Genomic DNA, 23,682 nt, shown 5'->3' with positions numbered 1-23,682 from the left:
AGACACAAATATAAATCAGCCCACGGCTAATCTGGTCATCAGGCCTCATTGTGCAACCTCTTGGTTAAATGCTGAGACACTAAAATCAGTCCATGAAATTCAAGAATGCACACACAGATTGTGCATGTGACTCTTAGATGCCTTCTGATTATTGAGTCCTGAGTCTTTGAACATCAAAATTTGTTGAAAGCAATGTACATTATAATCAAGTTTTGGGTGAAGCCATATAATATATTCTATCATTAACAAAGGATCAAAATATTATCAATTCATAATGTCATGCCCATACACACTACCTTAAAAGAAGCATCTGTTCTAGAATTAATTGATAGTGGAAAATGTTTCTAAGGACCAAATTAGGAATGATTACTTAAACAGTTGACGTGACTTTGTTATTTGGCATTTTCATTCAGTTATTTCCAGCGCTGCCGGTCTAAGGCAGAGTGACTAATAAACTTTTTCTCCCCTACCTATTCATTTTCAATCTATTAGATAGTTATTTAATTTATTCAGTGTGCAGGAATATAAATTTAAAAACCTACTCTGTACAATTTCCAATGAAACAATTGATTATCATTTCCATGAGAAAACTGCAAACTGAAAACAAAATGGCAGCATGATTTATAACTGGTTTACAGCATGTCCATGTATTGGAGCTTATATATCAATAGTCCACCAAAAAGCATGACTGCCTGCTCCCAGTGTGTTACACACTTTACTAAACAGGTACTAGAGGGATTCGTGGACATTCTTATCCTCAGGGAGTTAATGATAAGGTGCATGGAAATTCAGGATAAGCCATTTTAACCAGAAATCACAATGTAATCCTTCTTTAAACGAATCTGCTTCACAGCTCTGAGTTTTTAAAGTGTTTTATAGAACAAATTGAATTGATCTTTTTTGTTTGTTTGTTTAGTGAAAATTTACAGATTGAACACAATGACATTTTATTAGTTTTTGTACTTCCTGAAACCTTGTTTATGGTTTTAAAAAATTTTGTTTGAGACTGAGTTCAAGAATATATAGGCAGGGGCTGGGGATTTAGCTCAGCGGCATAAGTACCTGCCTTGCAAGCAGGCAGTCGTGAGTTCGATCCCCGGTACCGATAAAAAGAAAAAAAAAGAATGTATAGGCGATGAAATATGGAAACAGGTGTAAGGATAACAAATAATGTCATCTTGGTGTTTAAAGGGAAAGTGAGGGTATATCACTTAAAGGAGTGTATTCAAATTGAAAATTGAAAAAAAGATGAAAAACATTTTAATGATTTTTTAATTAAAAAAATGCCATGCATGATATGTTTTTTTGCTTCTTTCCTGAGGCTAGGCAAAAGTATTAAGTGCTCCATTGTAATAGAAGAAAAATAAGAATACTTAGAAGGTGGATATCCATGTCAGTAATTTTTTTAGGAATTATCATATTTTATTAAAAATGTTTATAGCTATTATTTTAACGTCTACTGACAACTTTCTTTTTTTTTTTTTTTTTAAATTTTATTTAAGGAGAAAAGAAAAAAAAAAGCAGGGAAAGGGTACAAGTTATACAGATTTACAGAAAAAAATGAACAGTAGGAAATCACTAGTTAATGGATTACATATTGTCATCTTAGAAATAATTGTTCAAGTCACAAAATTAAAGCTTGTAAAGTGGACATTCCATCAACGATACTGCAAACAGTTCTGTTCATTGATCCAATAAAACTCTGTGATATCATTTTCTATCTTATGCACTTAAATATACATGCAGTTATATAGTTTGGAGCACTTTCTTTTCCTCTCTTTTGTACCATGACTATTACACATTTTGGGTTTCATTGCTCCCACGGTTCTTATTACTTTTTTGGAAGAGAGTAAAACCAAATGCAACATAACAGAACAGAATCGGTCAAGTCAAAAGGGTGGACATAATAGATAATGTAAAAACATAATACAAGGTGATCAACAATGGTTACTATAATGCCTCCCGCTATCTCTAATAGAATTGCCTATATCGTTAGTTATAATACAATTGAACAAAACAGTAAAGAATAAAACCAACAAAACCAAAACATTAGAGACATTGTAGGTCTTCAAAAGTAGATAAAAGTCAACAAGAATGGGCGTCATAATGAATCTCATTATCTTCACAGCTGATGCCTAAACTTTCGAACCTGATACTATCCAGCAAAACAGAATAGGGGAACATCAGTTAAAAACCAGATGGTGAGAGTAATACAGGGCTTTAAATCAAAGTAATGAAAAGTCAAAGTGGGTTACTATAATATATCCTGCTATTTTTTTCCTTTAATTAAAAGGATAAAGATAAAAAAGTAAATAATGGAGTGGAGATTGAGATAAAAGAGGGCATAACAACGAAACAGCGCAGATCAAAACATAACCATTTAAGCAGAATAGTGTTTCACCACCAGATAATTCTAACCTAAAAGTAGTTACTATATTGTCTTTCTTTGAAATCCTTGAGTACAACTTCGTATACTGTAGCATTAAGTATATCAAAACGATGTAAAACCATTCAAGAGAATGACAGCATTACAGAGTATTTAGAATTGACTAACAGAAAATGAATAATGGTTTCTGTATAATCTCCTTGTCTTTAACTTTATTTTGATTGATGGGTAAGACAGTGTACTCTTGAAGAAATAATTCTGACCATACAGAGAAATATGCAGAATTGAAATTCACCTGAATTACAACCTTCCAATGATCTTGTGAGCAAATATTTTACATTGATGATTCCTGCATTTATGTGTATATTCATGGTGCATCATCATGCCCATCTAGAAATGAATGTAATTTTATATTTTGTACTCATTTTAAGCATAAGACTCATCTGCGAATATGGAAACCTTTTAACATGTTGTAAATGAGTTGTTGGTGTGCCTTTAATACTGTATCATGATGCAAGACGTCAGATTTGCATCCAACAGAGACACTCAGTTTCATTCTTCCTCCAACACTTAGTGACGATATCAGCATTCTCAAAGAAGTTCTGCTGTTTAACCTCATTTCATTTTTCTGTTAAGGTTTGACTCAGTCTCTGCTTCTAAAGATTTACTGTCCCAATGTTTCATCGTTAGCAAAAGAATATACCTTATCAGCAACTTATATTTACAGAAAAAAATGAGCTTTGTTACATGCCCCAAATTTTAATGTTAATAATGAATTACTTTCACTTTTCACTTAGTAGTAGAAAAAGATTGTTTTAAAATTTGGAAATTTATGCTTCATTTACTCAAGGTAAACTATTCTGACACTCAGTAAGAGTGAGACTTGTTGCTATCCATATTCATTACATATAAATATAGTTTTCATTTCATTATGTTTCACAAGCCCCATGACATGCTAGCTTTTCTGCTTAGAGTGCCTTTCTATGTGTCCAATTATATAGGTAATATTTTAATGAAGAAAAATAACATAAAGAATATTTAGAAATATAATTATGTACAGGTCAAAACTGCAAAAATTGCTTTTCTCATAATCACTATAACTTAGCTTCAGTGCCTAAATTATATTATAATAAAATTATTTTTATACTCCTTGTGTAACTAGTCTTGATTCTTGGTAAGAAGTTGCAATATATTTATCTAAATAGAAAATAGTTTTCTTATGTTTAATAGTCCCCTTTGAAACATTTTTTCCTAGTGCATTGGAAATTATGAATTGAAATATTTTGGATGTGATAAAATGGAAAGAAATTTTTGAAAAATCATTTTATGAAAAACCTTTGTTCCTTTTTATGTAATTTTCAAGTTAACATCTGTTGAATGATAGTAAAGAACATAGTAAAGGTGACTCAGAATCTCTGAGTTTTAGCAACATGAAAATCTGCAAGGATAGGCATATTGTACACACATGTGTCCCAGCAATCTGGGAAGTTAAGCCAAGAATATTGTGAGTTTGAGCTTAGGCTGCACAATTTAGAGACTTAGGAAAACCTATATCAACTAAAAACAAACAAACAACCCAGAAAAACAAAACAAAACAAACAAACAAACAAAAAAAAAAAAACCCCTGGAATGCAGCTCAGTGTGAAGGCCCACAATTCTGCCAATAAATAAATAAAAATTGTGAGCACTTGAGCAACTCGCTTAACTCTCCTGAGTCAGTTTTCTTTTCTACAGTTTAAATTGCTTAATGTAAAAATACTGATATGAAATAGAAATATAAGCTTCAATGAATTTTTTAATATTTTATTTTTCTAAGATTATTAAGCTCTTCTAAAAATAATATTCTGAAAAAATATACTGAACCAAGAATACAACTACTTGATAATTACCTCTTCAAAGGTTAACAGCACACAAATAAACGGAATGACTTTGTTTGTGTCTCTAGTTCATTACTGTGCATGTTCTCATTCATTTTTCAGCGAATAAATACATATTTAGAAAGCTCTTACTTCATTTTCTATTCATAATAGAACATTAAAGGGAGACAGTTTTGTTGACAGATTACATGGCTACCTTATGTTTTATGAGCTGGAATCTAGCTGAATCATTTAAATAGATGAACTGAAGAACATATAACAATAATAAACTGACTTCATGATGATTCAGAATATATTTGAATAAACACAAAATGACCTGGATTCTCTACAAGATTAAGCTAACTTTCTTGTTAAATTTTGAAATATGTTTGTGAGAATATAAATGAAATCTGTTTTGAAAAACCTATGTGCAAAAGATAAAATCATCCATGCTATGAATACGTTTCTAAATGATCTACAAAGTTTTGCTATATTCTCCATTGGCCCTTTAATTATAGATTCCCTGAAGACATTCCTTATGGGAACTTTTCAAGATACATCTATATTGCTCTTTTAAATCTGTTTCCATACAAATAAAATTCATGTTACATGGAGAAAAAAAAAGACAGATATCAAAATTAGTAGTGCTATAAATCAACACAGGATGCTAAAAATGTGACAGCATTATTTTGTGTCATACTTAGATTTAATTAATATTAGCCAAGTAATCAGTAGATATGTCTTCTATGAGGCCTTTATCAAATTTTTGAAATCAGGAAGCATTTTAAAACTGATAGATTTTCAAAGCATTAGCTGTGTGCTGTGTGTGCATTTGTGTGTTACTGGTTGGAACACCCCCATATCCATTCAGATTAGTGCAATGTGATTTGTCCTACAGCTGCTTCAAATTAAGAACAGGTGTAGAAGACAGATTATGCAAATACTCATATTAATGTAATTGTCAAATTGGTGTGTTTACCATTGTGCTTTTAAAGAGTAGACCGTACTCCCATTTTAAATGTAAATTAGCTTCATTCTTGAGTACAGCTATTGGGTAATGAAACTTGGTCTTGGCTTAGAAATAAATAATTTCTCTAGATTGTAACAGAATTCTAAACTTTGAGATCTTTCCTAGTAAATTTTTCATGTATAAAAATGGCAAGTCTTTATTATCTTTAGTATATATTTAACCACAATGAATTGTGAAAGTTTGAATTAATTTTGACATTGGACTATTATTTTCTTTGTTTTACTTTGGCATATCATGATTGCTGTGATAGCTTTGATTCCCTTTTATGCTTTTTAATTCAGAATTTATCTTAGCTTTTCTTCTTTATGAGCCTAAACTCTCAATAAAATATTCTTTGGAGACATCATGTTACATTTGTTTTAATAATTTGATTCATGTAATCTAGTTACTTTGTGTTTTAGTACCTAAAATGCTTAAATACTAATTTTGATCTTTTAATCATTTTTTGTGAATATATAGCACTCTTTTATTAATCTCCTGTATCCATGAATCTAGGTGGTAATGTTGTACTTTCCCATTATAAAATAATAAATTTTACTGATATTAGGGTTCTAATACTCCTGCTAAAATAGGGCTTTCTCTCAGTCCCAAACTGATTTTCTTTAGTGACAGGTATTTGAGATCATTATATTTAAATGGATGACTACCACTAGTGAAAAGGGGAGTCAACCAGTGCTGTCACAGAAGTCACATTTCTAAAGATCCTCTATTTTCTTTTTTCTCTAATGAAAGAAATATCCTAAGAATTCATTGTTAGTTTAGTTTGGTACAAATATTCAGTGCTTACTGTGCTAACTTAACCAATGTGTCGTGCTTTCTCATTTCGCAGAATAAGAAACTAGGGTTTATTGAGGTTACGTTTCATTATCTAATATCTTATAGCTGGTAATTTGAGTCAGGTGGTAAATTCAAGTCAGTCTAATTCCAAACCAACGCCCCCTCCCTTTTATCACCAATGATATACAGTCTCTTCATTGCAAGTCATAACAACACAGTGTTTTCATTCTGGTTTTTTTGGAAAATAAGATCAAAATAAGTAGGATGACAAAGTATTAAATGTAAAGACTACCTTCGCTAGAATGTCTTCAGTGTATGGAATCCAGTTGTGTTGATTGTGGTTAAGGCATGGCCATAGCCCCTGAGAGAAGAGGCGGGACCTGGAAGACCATCACCACTGCCATTCCAAGATGCCAATGGAGTGGCGTGAACTGCTTTCATCCTCTTTGTTTCCTATTGAGGAAACAATGTTGAGATGCAGTGGACTTGGTAATAGACTTAGATGCTACTAATGAGTTTGTTTGCTCATTTTGAATAGCAGTGATAGTACTCTGCTGACGATTTCTTGGCGTTGTGACACTTTACATGTCAAATGGCAAGAGATTTTTGGTTGGTCCTCTTCCTACAAGGTTCCTTTATACTTCTGAACGAAGTCAAGAGGAGGAAGAATTTAACAAGAACCAAACTGTAGTCAGAGGCACCAACAACATAAGTATTTGCCAGCACAACTTGCAGTCTCTGTTTCTCATTAAAGAGTCTGTCATTTACAATTATTGGCAAGAAAAGGAGCTGCCACTGAGACAGCAGCAGATAAAAGTTGTTGATCCAAGGGCTGCTGCTGCTTCCCCTGCAGGGATCAGAGAAGGAACAGCCTTATCCTCCAGTCCCCTTGTGCATTAACAGGGCTCACCATGATCTGAATTGTTCCCCCCTAAGAAGTAAAGCGTAACAGCAAAAGAGATGCTGTTGCTTTCTGAATTTGAGAAAAGAGTATGATATTTTTGTTTTGATTTTATATAATGGGTGTTCATGCTTCACTCATTGAATGAAGTCCTTAATATGAAAATATATTCCCATGGGAAAAAAAGCACTGAAAAGTAATTACTGGAAAGGCCTTGGACAGTCCACAATCTCCAAGGACGTGGAGGGCTAGTGCCTCTGTGAAAGCACAAGCAGTAAATGCTTCATTGCATTCCTACCATACTGCTTCTGATATTTCTGATCAGCTTGGTGACACATACACTCCAGGAGAACATTGAATAAGGGTTTCTTCTAGTTGGATGCTTTGTGTATCTCTATGAGACTATCAGCAAATGTGCAATTTTAAAGAAAATTTAAAATATAAAATTATATATATATATAATTGCTTTTTAAAGGAAACACCTCCAAAACAAGTTGAATGCTACTGTCTATTTAATACCAGTACTGTGCTGTTTTATTCTGAATATTAAATTATTTTCACTTGTATTATTTCACAATAATTTTATTTTTCAACTCTGATATTAATGTGTAACTTTTTTTTCATTAAGCAAGAAAAAATTTTGCTTTAAAAAATGTTAAATGTCAACTTTAGGTCTGTGGGCCCAAACCTTACTGAATAATGAGTCAAGATGAAAAATCTGAGTTGATTTTGTATTCAATATCTTGATTTGAAATATTCAGAATATAGACTTACTCACAGACTGGAGGCTGAGGTAATAGCCTATGCCAGCCATCCTGAAAGCCATTTCAATAGATTCTGTATGTTGGCATTTGTTTTAGAAATAATTGCATGCAAATGTGGCTTAACATCTGTACTATGTCTTTTAATCCTAACCAGGCATTTTCCATTAGACGTAGCCTGAAAATCACATTAAGAAAAATATATCATCTGTGAAATTATATTCCGGAGGCCCTAAATAACAAAAAATGGGTAATATTAAGTTAAATCTAGTTCAAAGTGTTCCTTTTTTAACCCCCAAATTATAAATGTTTATTTTACTTTCCTTTAATTCTAACTTATAAAATTGAGAACATTTGTTTTTCCAAATTTTCTTATTAGTTTATTCAAAAAGATTTCTTAAAAATGAATATATTTGTACTTCTGTGATGTTGTTTCCTTACATGTTCCTTAGCAATGCAAAATTTAAGTGTATTTTTAATCTCTAATGGCAGCACAACTCAGATAATTTAAATTTTAATACTCTGTTTCCAAAAGCAGAGTTTTCCAAGTAGAATTTTGGTAATGAACTGATGTTAAGTTTACCATAATTCACTAGTATAACTTAATAAATTTGGAAACAATATTAATGGATAAAACACATACATAGCCATATGGAAACAATTAAGCAGAAGAAGTCCAGGTAAACAAAAGTAGTTTCTTCCATCGTAAGAATTTAACATATTTTATTTTGTTTTGTTTTGTATTGGTCACAGTTACTTCTTCAGAATTGCACTAACAGAAATCCAAATATTTAAAATAGTTTTGTATATATTGCTTGTTCATTTATCCTTAAAGAAAAAAAGGTAGTATATACATTTACTAATGGGAAATTTGAAGTGCAAATAAAGGTCATACTGATTGTATCCGCTGATTCTTTTTGTTCTCATCCCTGCACCGTCTTTTTATCAGAATCACTTTCTCTATGATCTTGCTGTGCTGACTGAGCAAGTGCAGCAAGGATCTCTGGATCTCTGGATCCCTGGATCTCTGGATCCCTGGATCTCTGAATCTATCGGATCACGTACATTTTCAAGTCTTCATTCAGTCCTGTCCTTTGGTCTCTAATGTCCCTCACCCCTGACCACTCCAACTCATTTGTAAACCAGTGCCTTTCCTTTTATTTTCACCCAGTGTTAAAGATTTTTGTTTCTTTTCTGCCATATAAGTACCTCACCTCTAGGCTCCTGTAGGAAACATCTGTCACATCACCTATGATATCTGTCACTAAGAGTTGCTCTTCCCAATTTGTGCATACCATCTTGGGGTTAGTGACTCCTGGTGGACTTTGTATCTTGGTTCTGGACCTGGTGAGTGGAGTTTCATAGGATTCAGAGCAGACAGATGGCAATGTGTAGATAAAATATATTCCTTTTTTTCTATTAAATGGTTTCTATTCACAGGTTTTCTTTCCCCTAACCTCCAGATGTTCGTGAGAAATTCAGCTTCCTATTTGGCAAAGAATCTAAAATACTCTCTTGAACAAAGCCAATAAACATAGGACAAGGAAGAAACATACAACAGTTTGCCAGTACTCTGCAAAACCAGCTGATGCTAGAAGTATCTACTGAGCAATGGCTTTACAGTCTCTCAAAATATAATCACTGCATCACTTGCAGGAGCCCTATGCTCATCTTTCATTTTGCAGCCACTTTAGGCACATGAAAGATACTTGATTAACATCCCTGGAGAGTCAAGTTGTCTGTGTACTCAGTGAACAGGTGTAGGTCTTGTCCTCCTCCCAGATAGGAGCTAGGTCATCTCCCTCCTCCTTGATCTTAGCCTTACCTGTGGAAACAGCACGACTCTCTGGGTGAGCAGGGTCCGTATCTTTTCTATTCTTGGCTCCTTTACTGAAATTTCTAACAAGGGTGCCAATTAGTGCCAGTTATGATGGCAGTGCTCTGAAGTGAAAAAGAATGGAATTGACTAAAAACAGGGTGAAAGATCTGATTTTGACATTGTTATGTTTCATAATCTTTGTTAATTCTTTAACAAATTTTATATTTTAAAATTAGCTTACTTTAAAATTAATTTGCAATCTTATTTTAGGAATGTCAGTGAATTTATTGGGTTAATGTAAAGTACTTTAAAATGTCAAATCCTTCAAATACTTCTGATACCTATATTGAGATCATGAGTATATCATTAAATTTGGTTTTGTTAATGTTTACCTCGTTTTGCTTTGATTAAACATAAAATTTTTTCTTTCTTTTAAAAATCTGGTTTCTATTGAAGAAGGAATAATGAATGAGTTTACAATCATAAATTATAAGATTTGAAGCACTATTTGCCACCAATAATCAGTACATTAATAAACTGTGCCAGGGTTGATGTTTTATATTAAGCTGTTTTATTTTGCCTGTTTTTCATACAAATTTATGCTTCGTAAACCAAGTGTCCTGGTACACACCTGTAATCCCAGCACTTAGGAAGTTGAGGCAAGAAGATTGCCATGAATTCAATGACATCCTGGACTATTACATAGTGAGTTAAAGGCCTGCCTAGAACACGTAATGAGACCCTGACTCAAAAAGAAAAGAAGTCTGATTATTTATGTTTACATTTTCAGTGAGAAGTATTTATAAAATTATACTAGCAATTTGTGATTATATTATTTAAACTATCAAGCAACAACAAACGAAGATAGTATCTGCCTCAGCCATATCATTGGTCTATAATATAAAAGTAGATTGCAATTTCAAATTTGCTCTGAAACTTATTTTACAGCTATGAATATTTAACTTGAATTTTGACAGTGTGACCACTGATTGAAATATTAGTGTTAGTTTGTATTTTGCTCTTAAGTCACAGGCATGAATGTAAGATTTAAACAAACAGCGGACAGTACTCGGTGAATATAGGTGTGCTTATAAAACACAAAGCCAGACAAAGTCTAGCCCTGAAAAAACGGCAGGCAGAGAAGGACCTGCGGAAGGGATCCTCGCATTCCAGATAGTGAACCCAAGGAACTCCCAGTGTTCCTTAGACAGATGTCATGGAGCTTGGAACCACATTCCTGCGGGAGGCAGTCCCACCATCCTGCCTGCTGTCCCCCAGCCACTGTCTTTGAGTCTCACCAGTTTGCACATGGTGAGGTGCAGAATGGGAGTAATTCCCAAAGGAGAACACTGGAGCTTTTATCAAAAATAAACAAATGAATACATTCTCGGCAGACAAAAATAAACAAACTTCCTCTGTAATGTTTCCTGTAGAATATTAAGTTAGTTTCCTGCCAGATTTAGCCTCATCATCACCACTGTCTTCTTAAAGAATTTAACTCTATCAGTGCCAAGAAGCACTACAAGGAAATAACACCAAATGACAAATCTGCATGTGAAGATTTGTGACATTTACAATTTCACCTCCATTTATACAATCTGTCAATGTATTTAAATAAGTTTCCTCTCCATTTAAATAAATGTAGTATTAGCTACATTTTATTTCGCTAATTCCTCTCTTCAGAGAATTGTGATATCTAAAATAATTTTTTAATGTGGATTTTCATGTAGTGTGGTATTACTTTTGTTCATTGCTTACCAGGTAAAAGAACCATACCATTTTTAAAAAATACACCAATCCATGAAAAAACAAAACAAAACAAAACAACAACAAAAAAAAAAGAATAAAACTTACAAAATTTCGTGAATTAATTTCTTCTAATATTTTCCATAAGCTTACATCTATTCTTTAAAATCTCTTTGTGTAGGTAATCCCCAGCCTGGGCACAAGCACTGTTCTCTTTCCCTTGTTTCTCCCACAAACCCTCCCTGCCACCTCTACCACCTAAGCTTCTCCCTCACCCAGGGATACCCTGGTTGGTGATGACAGAGACATGCTCACTATTTTGCATCATTCTTTCCGGTATTACTATAGCACCTGATTTTCCAGTTCTCCAAATTGTTGCTTCCCTTACTCCTACTTCCACAGAAGTTGCTAAATGTTCCTGCAGAAAATCACAATATCAGAACAGTATCAGCTTAGCCTGCTTAATGGTTGTTTCAGGCTCTCTCACCTCTTCCTCTCCTGAAACCAGTTTTAGCTTTTATTGTCCTGCTAAAGGACCTACCTAACAGCTATTCTCTGTATTCTCAGCAACTTGGTCTCGTACTTTAGAGACAAAATTTAGAGGTCACCTGGCAAGAACTCCCTGTGCCTCTCTTGTCTGTTCCAAAGTATACTTGGATAGGCATCTCTGATGGTGTAATTTTGTTTTACCCCAAAGTTTTTGTTGTTGTTGTTGTTTTGGTAGGTTTTTTTTTTTTGTTTGTTTGTTTGTTTTTTTGGCCAAGCAAGGTAATGCATGCCTGTGATCCCAACTATTCAGGAGACTGAAGCCTATTGAGGCTTACCTGATAGCTTAGCAAGAGCCTGCCTCAAAATAAAACAAAATAAGAAAGGACTGTGGCTGGAGCTCAGTGCAGAGACCCTGGCTTCAATCCTGATTTTGTTTTTTGGTGGTTGTTGTCGTTGCTGTTGTTTTTCACCTACATTTTCCAGGACTTTATTCTGTCACCTGAATATTTGTTTTTTTGTGCCTTTAAAGTTTCCAATTTGTGTGTGTGCGTGTGTGTGTGTGTGTGTGTGTGTGTGTGTGTGTGCCTTCCCATCTTTAAAACCAAAAACACCAATAAAACAATATTGTTTATATGCCCATTAGATTAGGACAGCTTCTTAATTTTCTTTCATTTTTAGTCTTTTGGAAAGATTGTTTGCACCTTAGCTTTTATTCTTTAATATATTGTGGTTCAGTTTCTGTCCTTTTTAAATTTATTATGGCTTAGTTTCTGTCCTTTCTACTATTCCAGAATAGTTCCATTGATTGTCAGTCACAATCCATGAGAATTTTATTCATGTTTCATCCTTTGGACCCTTCACAACATTAGATGGCACTCCTCTGTGAGTCCTCTCTCCATCTTTTGTCACTTTTAATTATCTTCAGTCCATAACTTTTTCTATCCAGTATATCTGTGGTACTAAACTCTAGCTGCACGTTATCATTATTGGGTAGATTTGTTTAAAAGCCTGGTCACATGTTCAGGTAGGTGGAGCCCAAGAAGAGAAGATCTGCACAGCTGCCCGAGGGATGCTGAATCACTGCGCAAGCTTAGAGCCTCCTTTTAGATGAATCCCTAGCACAGTTTGTCCACTCCTAGTGGCAGCTTCAACACCACCCACAGTGGTGATTCTCAGCTCATTAGGTATATATATATATATATATATATATATATATATATATATACATATATATCACAGAATTCTAGTAACAACAGAAATACTAATTTAGTATTTTCAAATGGAACAAATTTTCTTCCAGTTCTTGAACTTTTTCTTGGTGTGCTCTTATCTTGCTAAGGGATGACACTGCCTTCTCTCACTTTCGTTCCGACATGGCTCAGTCACTGAGTCAAGTCATCTGTTACTACCCTCTTCTCAGGTTGCACATGCCTCTCAGTGCACTGCTACTCCTCAGATCAATGACATAAGTAATTTTCTGGTGCACGTGTAAGCATCTTAGTCTTATGGCTGTGTTGAGAGTAAACTTGTGCTCTCAAGCTTTTCCCTTGTCTTCTTTAAAAATAAAAACTGAATCTACTTTACGTCTGGGCATACTAGAAATTCTTTTTGTCTGATGTGAAGAATTAGTCACAGCCCCAGTCTTTCCAGGCTTGCCTGTCACTATCTCTTCCCCTTTTGACTCTGCTCCTACCATATCAGAATTAGCAGTTTCCTTGGCACAGTCCTTTGGACTTGGATTTTCTCCTTCTTTTCTCTCTCTCTCTCTCTCTCTCTCTCTCTCTCTCTCTCTCTCTCTCCCTGTTTTTCTTGGTACTAGGAATTGAACTCATAACTTCTCATTTGCCAGGTAGGTACTGTGCCACAGAAGTCTGTTTTGTTTTGTTTTGTTTTGGTACTGGGGATCGAACTCATGACCTTGCGCTTGTCAGGCAGATGCTATGCCACTAAGCTATTTCCCCCATTGATGTGGAGCTATATTCACAAGTAATAAATTTCTTTTTTCTTCTCTGAGACTAGCAAAATATGCCTTCTCACAGTATGGGCAAACTTCTTACAATTTCTTCACCGACATATTTTTCTTTGTGCTCCTTAGATAGATAGAATTCAAGAGTTCTGTGAACTTAGATAGGAAAAATATTTTCATTTTCACATGTAATAAAAATTCAGTATTCTATTGTATCTTAAATAGAGGCATTAACAAAGAAGTACATTCATTAATACTTCACAAATGTGGCTTTTTAATATTTTGAATACTGAATCTCCACCTAATTCCCTTTCTAATTTATTTATATTTTATTCTATACAGCTCCCTTTTTTTCTGGAAAAACTATCTTAGTTTTTACCAAATTAGCAAAAGGATTGAGGAAGCAAAAAATAAAACACAACTGAAGTCCCCACAATGGCACATGTGTTGAATCCTAGTCTACAGGGCTGTTTTCCCATTGTCCTCGGGAGGCAGAGATAATTTCCATTCACTTTTATATGCACATGGCTAATGTAGTTCATAGTATCTAGTAACTACAGAGAAAGTGTTGACTGACTGAATAATAGACTGTAAGTATTATAAATTACCTGTGAAGTAAAATATCCAGAAAGGAGGGAAGTTTTTCTCAGAGTATGACCATAGCTGCTCCAATTCACAATCACGAAATTGCGTGTAAAATGCCTGTCTCACACTGTAGCCCTAATCATTTGACTCTGAATCTCTCGGAATATGACTTTGAATTTGCAGTCGTAACAAGCACCTCCAGAAATTCTCCATGCTGAAGTTTAGAATCTGAATTGTAATAGATGTGATCCACAGCGGCTGTAAAATAAACAATAAGAGCATGGATTTTTACAGTTTCAACTTGCCTGCAAAATGATTCTTTACTAGCTGCACTGTATTCAGTCTTTCCAGGGTGGTGGAGTCTATGTCACAGAGAGGCAAGAGGAACTACTCTTTCAAAATGAAGACTGACAATTCTTTCGCCGTGTGCCTGTGTTGATTTGGTTCTCTGGGGTATGTGGTCTCTGATTTTCATTGAATTACTCCAGACAACATACCAACTCCAGTACTCTGGTTCATTCGGTTCAAAAATACTCCAAACTGATGATTTCCAGACATCTGTTCTTTTGTATCCACCTCTGCTGTGGACCTAGATAGGTATTACACTGTTCTTATGGGGAAGAATGAAGTGCTGTGATTTTTCCAGTCATCCTGGGACCATAGTCTGTGCCTCTAGGACAGTTTTCATCAGATATATTGAATAGTTTAAAAATATACATACAAAACTACAAACAGAACTGTTGCAATGGGAGAAACACCTATCAACAGTTTATTTTTGTTGTTTTAAAGTTGGATTTGTTCTGTACCTTGCAAAACACACCCTCAATTCTTAACTTTTGCTTTATTTTTGTGCTGTTAATGTGCAGAGCATTATGCCACTGAAGTATACTTTTACCTCAAATATTCAATGACACAAAAGTTTTAATCCTGATAAAACCTGATAAAATTTCAACACCCTTTCCAGACAACTCCAAGAAAATAAATCATAATTGAAAATATTTTCATCTGTGAAGAAAAATGGATACAAAATACCCATTTTCTATGGAAAAAATCACATTAATTATTTTGAGCCAAAGTCTTCCTCAAATACTGAGGTGTCCAGACTGAGCTCAAATGTGCCATCCTCTTGCCTCAGCTTCTCAAAGTGCTGACATTATAGACCAGGGTCGCCAGCCCCAGATTGCTTGTTTTCTCTTTTTAAAAATTTTTTGTCATGCAGTACCTACCTATATTAGCTTCTTGCTCTTCTGAACCAAGATTCTGTTTTTAAAATTTTATTTAAAGAGAAAAAACAAAATAGAAGAAGTGTAGAAATAATACATAATTTAAAAAAACAGTGAGAAATCACTAGTTGTTAAATTACATTTTGTCCTCTAAGAAATCGTTGTTCAAGTTACAAAATTAAAGCATACAAAGTGGACGTTCAAACAGTGAGAATGCGAACAGTTCTGTTGAGTGATCCAACAAAACTTAGCAATATGGTTATCAATTTCACACACTTAAACATACATGCAATTATACCCTGCTCCAAGATTCTAAAGAGAACATAAATCTATTTGGATGTAAGAGACTTTGATTTGCCTCATGAGTGCTCTGACAGACTGAAAGCTGTTTGAAAACTGATACATTGTCTTGGGTATTTTTCATCCATCACAGTAAGGAATAGTTTTTTATATATAATAACAATTTAATAGTTTTTATTTGAAAAAAAAAATGGATCATGCTCTGAGGTAATAATGATAGATAATAAGTATTAAGGGCATAATTAATAAGCATTAAATTCATGGGTCTCAGCACTATTCTCAATAATTTTCATTCCTGTATGTGTAATAACTTGATGGTAGCGTTACTTATGACCCCCTTTAAAAGAGAGGCCAGAGAAGCTAAGTAACTCAGCCAAGGTTACACCACTAGTAAGTGTTGACTAGTAAGTGGAGTCAGGATCTGAACCCCCGGCAGACTGTCTCCAAAGCCAGTATTCTTATTTTCAATACCAAATGACCTCTTTACTGTTTTAACAGAAAACTGTAATGATCCATTTTTAACTGCAGTAGATTCCTTCTGAAGTTAACATTGAAAGCCCATTGCAGTGCATTATCCTGGCCTTCTTACTGTTAAAAGGTTCTTTGGTGCTTATTTGAAACAGATGCAAACGCTTAAAACATCCATTCACATTGCGTTTTCCTGTGATTTGCTGGAATATGTCAGGTTGCCTCCAGGAGACTCATGTCTGATTTCATTCATTCGCCTTTAAAAACCTGCAAATTCATGGGTATGTGAAAGCGTGGTTGGTCAGAGGTTCATTAGTATCTCTTGCTAACATCTTGTCTCTGTCTATTGTAGAAAGCTTTAAGGCAATTATGAGAAGAAACTGGGTGGGTTTTTCAAAGCACAATTTCTCTAACCAAATCTGTTGGCAAGATATGATGACGGGCTAATGGTCGTGCAGTTTATTTTCACATACTTTTGACTCCAGGAATTATTCATTGTGAGTTACTTAAAAGCCTTTGCCTTTAAAATGGGTTACTTTCCTTTAAATTACTGTTCTGCATTAAATTTAAGCTTAAGTGCACCTTTCTTTTTCACAAATCTTAACTCTTTATTGGTTCCTAGAATCCTCTGATTGTTTAAGTGTTGTCTCTTATAATTTATGCAAAGTGACACCCCCAAAAATGTCACTATGAGTACACAGCATGGGTAGTTTTCTGTCTCATGCCCCCCCCCCAGGTTAGATTAATGACAGTACCATTATAATGTGCCCCATTAGTAACAAGAATGACTTAGTATAGGTGTTTGGATAAACCATTTTTTCTTATTTACAAATAAAACACCTTGGGTTTTAGAGCGTTAAAAAAAAAGAAAATATACTGTGTCCCAATCAAAACATATATCATGTCTTTTTGATGTTTCTTAGTGGCCTTCAGAATCTTGCTTTATGTGAAGGTTACCTCTGTATTTATCACTTAGAACCATATGGGGGAAATATTTGGTGAAACAAAGATCGTATGTTTGAATTACACTTAGATTAACTGAAGTTACGCTTTGAGTCAGTTTTGCTATGAATAAGGAGCATCCACTTTCACAATGAAATCTCAGGATTCAATTCCATCCCAGAATTCCACAACAGCAGAGGAATGTAGAGCAGACTTCCTTTGAATGAAATGCTTCTGATGCCTATGTCTCTTAAATGGTGATTGTACCCTAATATTTTACTATAACGCTTGTATATGTTTTATCATTATACGCTTGCTTGAAATTTCCTCTTCAGATCCTCCTCCATGGCTGAGCATACTCCTCCCTGCCCTTACCACTTGTGACCTGATTTGGATGGCAAATCGGCCTCTCAATCCTTTTTTTTTTTTTTCCCTTTCTGAACCACACATTATAATATTGTATTTTATTTGAATGCTCTTGAAAGAGTGTGAGGTGATGCTGCTTTTGCAGAGATTCATGTTCAGTGTTCAATATAAAGGATGTCATAAAGGTTATGAAGTTCTGGTGACCGTTTAATTTTGGTTTTGTCACGATGAGTCTCTGAAGATTTGTTTCTGTTGTTGGTCTGTTTTATTGTTGTGGGATGGAGTGCATTTCATTTTTAAGGATGCTTATGACCTTGTTAAATAGCAGTCCAAAAATTGTGTGGCTTGTTTTGATTTTAACCAAGTTACAGCTGCCTAGCTGTAAAGCAGTCAGTTTCTCTTATTATGACTAGTTCTTCAACTTGTACTGTTTTAAATTGCCTGCAATTAGCATATTTCAACCTTATTTTTAGGTTTAAATTGCAGTGTGAGAGTGTACTCTCCTCTTAGCTAATTAGTGCTATCAAGGAACAGTAGGTTACCTCATTAGTACCATGTGCATTTAATTAAAGAAGAGAAAATTGGAGTTAACCTCATAGTTAATATTTTCACAGAGTGCTACAATGCCAACACCTTCAATTGGAGTCACACCCCTGTGTATCTAATTATGCACTAGTGCCAAATAAGGTTAGCAAGGGTACTACAAGGCTGTTGACAAAATAATTTAGATGAAAACGTTTTTGTTGAATTCTGACAGTATAAAATAATTTGAACATTTTTCTCCCAGTCTTCATCTGCCAGCATGGAGTGACATAGTTCTTCGTAAGAAATGTAAGAGAAAGAATATTTTGGAAGCCATTTTTCCTGTCTGAATTAATCTTGCTCTTATCATGAAGAAAACAGCATTTGGTCATGTAAAGCATATATGATCTGCTTCTTAAACAGAGCCCCTGAAATTCAGAGATGTATTTGAAAAGAATTATTTATAAGATGTAATATTTACATGCATCAAACCACTACAAATACTCCCTGACACCCTCACCATGTCCCTCCTTGCTTTTCTTCTTTCCTGGTGTAGTTATAATTTCCCCTGTGTATCTTATAAATGGGGATCATCCTTTCATATCATACATGAAGTCTAAGAATGTGTTGTCACATGGTCTGTTCAAATGCAGTGTAATCCTTTTGCCCTTCAGACAAAATCTTTGAAATGTCTAATGCTACTTAAGTAAAAAATGACATTCTATGTCATTTATCAATAAATAATCACTTTGCTTTTACAGATAAAATGCAAACTGTACATTAGAGTATAGAGTAGTTCTCAATGCAAATGGAAAAATTCAACAGGTTTTAACAATATGGACTGTAATTCCATAGATTTACACTATTCAATGATGATATTTGTGATACAGTTACACAGAGCCAGATAGATTAAAGAGATTATTATGATGATTGTTCTTAGATTGTACCACAACTCAGAATTTATGCTCATTGTTATTGGTTATTGGTCACTACAAGTAAGCAGTTTGCTTTTACAAAGTTAAATAAAATAATTAAATTATAAGGACAAAGAACACCCCTTGCTCTAAAATCTCAGTGCCTTTGAAATCTATAGAAGTATTTATAAACATTGGTCATAATTCCAGTTTAGCATTGGGAACTAAGGTTCCCAAGGCAGGATCATGACAGATAATCAGTGAACATTTTTGGTCCTTGGTTCATTTATTATGATTGAAATATGCAACATGTATGTGCTAGATAATTCCTATTTTTAAAATCTATACTAGTATGAACTGTGAGAGACATATAGAATAGTTTTCCCTGTGTTGACATACTGAGATAATAATAATCTCCAAAACATAAATCTTAAAAATAATAATATACATTATTAGCATAAGTCTTAGGACTGAAAAAAATCCAACTCCTGATTCTTTTTGTTTAATCTAGGAATTGCTTCCAGAAACAAAATTATGTGTCTGTGGCCACTCTTCTGGTGATGGGCTTCCTCACAACTCATTTGCAGTAAGTTCCGCTGGACAATTAGCCCTGCAGCTGCTGAGCGCGAGGCCATGGGCCCATTCCTATTCATTAGATTAGCTGTGCTTCCTTAGCACAAGTAATCAAGGGATGACTGGTGTTAAGATACAGCTAGAATTGGTTGGTTTTCCATTATTGCTTGTGTTCTGACTTCTCTTACGTTTCATCAGATAAATAGTTCAGTTTCTGTGAGGTAATGAAACAAAAGTTCACCTTAATAATGTGAGTCTGTAGCACCAGTATGATTTTCTTGAACTTTTAGGAATAATTTGATGAGAGAGTGTTGATATGTAGAAAATATATTGACATAGTTTATGGATTAGTCCCATACACATTTTAGAAATATATGCTGTTCCCTCTCTGTGAGCTGCCCAAAAATATCCCAAGGCCTAAAGTACAGTGTGTTAATGTGTGTGTGTGTGTGTGTGTGTGTGTGTGTGTATGTGTGTGTGTGTGTGTGTTTCCTGCTACTAGAGTGTAACTTATCTCTTTAGTCTATAATATAAAATTAAAATTAAATTTCTGACGTAGTTCACATAGCAGTTAGCCTTGAAACTGAATAATAATTCTAAAGTTCCACTCAAGAATTTTGAAATAGAACAACTTCATGTTTCTGCTTAACTTGGATTCTACTTACGTTGTTAAGAAATAGTGAATATGTAAAACAATGTATTTTAATAGAATTTTAATTGCTTCTTTATGAATTGATTGTAATTTAATCTCAGTAGGACAGAGTATTCCTAATTTGACTCACTCAAGTTTTTTTTAGCTAACCCACACATAGTGTTTCCTAACTATAGTCGATAAAACACAACATAGTTAAGATTTTTACAGTCAAATACAGTAATCAGTTTTCTTCCTCAATTAGGAAGAATTATATATGATTCCACCCCATAGTTTAAGAAAATAGTATTTTTAGTACAAATAGAGTCAAATTGATATGCAGTGCTGTTATTTGTAAAAAATATGCAATGCTTTAAAAAATGTTGGCTGTTGTGTAAAAGTCAACTCAGAAGTAGGTATGGGAATAGCACACTATAGTGTGGAAATGCTAAATAGAGAACATTGTAGTAAGTGTTGTTGGTGGAGGGTTTGTGATTCTGTGACATGATCTGATTTGAGGTCTTACTCATTTTAATCCTGAATTATCTGGCCTTCTTAATTTTCATTGTAGTAATATTGAAAATATTATTAAAAAGTGGTGATTTCAATGAATTGATGGAACTAAATTTATTTGAAAAGCTAAAATAATTTCTTAGTGGTCTCTATGTAGTTTAAAAGAAGATAAATTTACTGTAAACTTCAAACATAATTATACACTTCAATTTAATAAAGGAGGTAAACCCAAAAATATACTTTAAAAATTAGCACATTAAAAGTGGGTCAGCATTCTTAATTTGTAACCCTGTCCCCGAAAAAAATTTCAGCGGAAAAATTGTTTTGACTAGAATGAATTGTGAGCTGATGTAACTACTAATACTATTTGTTATTTATCTAAAATTATGTCTACCTTTTTTTATTTCCATCCTAAAATAGTGAAAAGAAACATTTATATTTTCACTGACATGTTTTCAGAATGGAGGCGAGACAGGGATAAAGTATGTAGCTGACCCAAGGCCATAATATTCATCAAGCCAATGACTGAATTACCACCCTAGTTTGCAATGACCAGTGTTACTGATCCTACCAAAGCTGTGCCAAATTATTCATGGCTGCCCCAAACCCTGTATTGACCAGGAGCCTGATGTTGCATGTGTCTGAGACATCTGGTCTCTCAGGTAAGAGAATGCTTGCTGAGTTAGTGAGGGCTGTTTGGCCAGGGAGGAGGAGAACCTGGGAGTGCGTAGCCAGGTGCTCTCTCTCTCTCTCTCTCTGTTCTGCAGGTTTCCAAATTCACTGCTTCCCCTGAGTAACTGAGCATCTTTGCAGAATGCGGTGTCTTGGCTTTACAAGTCACGAGAAGTATACTTAAATATTATTAAGTATGTTTTGATTTTCCTTTGTTTATTACATGGGATATAAACTTTCTACGAGCTGAAATGGCTATAAAATGTGATTTAAAATTGAGAAGCTTAATTAAAACAAGCACCATCTATTATTAATAGTTGACAATTTCTATGTGAAGGGCAGGGATGACTTTTAATATTATTCATTAAATTTTAAAAGTATCAGTATCCTTAAGTAGTAATCTGCTGAGTACGATTATTGGTAGGCCAAAAAGAGGAAAGGTGTAAAAATAAAGTTGAGGTACCTGAAGGCAATTATATTCCTTTATCAATAGTGTGACTAACATTAATACAAAACTCTGAACTGTTGGAATAGTTCATGAATTTGTCTGGGGTCCTACATAATGCCTATCAGTGAGTTAATTTAATATCACACATATTATTTCATGGCTTGTGAACATTCTCAAATAAAATGCCACACTTCTTCAGATATGTGTTTCAAAATGTCAGATAGAATGAATTTTACCCTCTCCCCTACCCATACTTGCTTAAAATATAATCCTTTAGGTTTATTAATAAGCTTGGAGTAAAATATCATAAGTTGCAAGCAGAAAAAGACACAAGCACCACATGTAGATGGAACTGCAAATTACTTTAAATAAATAGTACTGCATATGTCATAAAAATAGATGTCAAAAGTTCTCCATCATATTATCTTCTTTCATGTATTAACAGTATCAAGTTACGAACACAATCGTGTAATACAAATACAGTGCGCTTTGCAGAGGTTTGTCTTCTGTTTGGGGTTCATTACAAACCATCAGTCACTAGCTGTTCTCTGAGTACTGTATGTCTAATACCACTTTGTTGAATAGTAGGGATACTTTATATGTCGAGTAAGTTGTACTTACTGTATCTCTGTGAATTCATTAAAGTACTTGCCAGTAATCATATAAACCTGTATTGTTGTCTTTATGGGAAAACTGTAATTTTAAATTCTATCCATGTTTTGTTCTTAACGAAATATTTGGAATCCATAAAACAAACTTTAATGTCCTAAGCTTAATAATATAATATCCTTATTATAACTTTGATTTCTCCAGAAAAGGCATTAATTTCTAATTTTAAATGACAAGAATAGGAGAATAAAGGAGCTTCATTTGAAAGATTACTTTGCAGTACTTTTGCTATTAGTGTGTGCTTACAGGATAGAATACTTTGGTTCAAGTTGGAGAATCAATGCATCTTTGTCTTTTTGGTTCCCTTTCCTTCCCTACCTTTCTTCTTTCTCCCTCTGATCTCTTTCCAAATCTTCAGAAATGTTTGCCTTTTTGTTTCCTATCTTCCCTCCCTTTTTTAACCTTTCAATTTATTTATATATTGTCTCCCTTATAAGAGAAAAAATGCCATATTTAACTTTCCATGTTACAGTTATTTCACTCACAATTGTGTCAGTTTTCTTACACACACATGATTTCATCCTTTTCAAAAAAAGCTTGATTTTCATAATCCTTTCCATTGGCATCTGTTTTAACTGTAATCTGTAAAGAAAAAAGTGTCATCCACTTACTTTACTTTTCTTTCAACTTTTATTCAATGATAGATTCTTTTCATTGGATTTAGCTCAGCGGCATAAGCACCTGCCTTGCAAGCAGGCCGTTGTGGGTTTGATCCCCGGTACCTGTAAAAAAAAAAAAAAAAAAAAAAAAAAAACAAAAACAAAAAAAAACGATAAAAAGCCTGCAGGTGGGTTACTGTCCGTGGTAAATTTTACTCTTTGGCTTCCTACCCCTGGATAGTAACCTGGTCCTCTGCTCTATAAGGAAACCCTGTTGACACCTCATCTGCCCAAATGACCTCGTTAGCACCTGCCTGTAACTACCTCTTGTTACTTTAACCTACAAGTTTTTACACCTAAATGAATACTAGTTTACATGTTAGCTCTAACTGCTAAGACAATGATGAACAATGCTTAAGGTCTTTTTGTCTTCTGGGTCTTGTTTTTAAAGCCTTTAGAGTTGAGCCAAACAAATCTTTCGATGAACAAAATGTTTTGCACCTGTAAAGCAAAAATGAAATTTGGC

General features: G+C 34.1%; 1 protein-coding gene across 24 annotated transcripts in view; it reads left to right on the top strand.

The window, feature by feature from the left end:
• Positions 1-23,682, top strand: part of Foxp2 (forkhead box P2) — a 569,728-nt gene that overhangs the window by 435,766 nt on the left and 110,280 nt on the right. For 15 of the 24 annotated variants that reach the window (XM_063241968.1, XM_063241962.1, XM_063241940.1 and 12 more), the window contains one exon: positions 19,563-19,637. The exons of the other annotated variants lie outside the window; for them this stretch is intronic. In XM_063241968.1, coding sequence (XP_063098038.1) covers positions 19,563-19,637 — 75 coding nt within the window. The remainder of the gene's footprint in view (positions 1-19,562; positions 19,638-23,682) is intronic. 24 annotated transcript variants of the gene reach the window in all.

Source organism: Cavia porcellus, unplaced genomic scaffold (genome assembly GCF_034190915.1).
Source record: "Cavia porcellus strain 051 isolate PalLab524CR breed Dunkin Hartley unplaced genomic scaffold, mCavPor4.1 scaffold_2, whole genome shotgun sequence".
Classification (NCBI taxonomy): Eukaryota; Metazoa; Chordata; class Mammalia; order Rodentia; family Caviidae; genus Cavia; species Cavia porcellus.
Note: the sequence above shows the minus strand (reverse complement) of the source record. Positions and strands in the feature narration are given on the sequence as shown.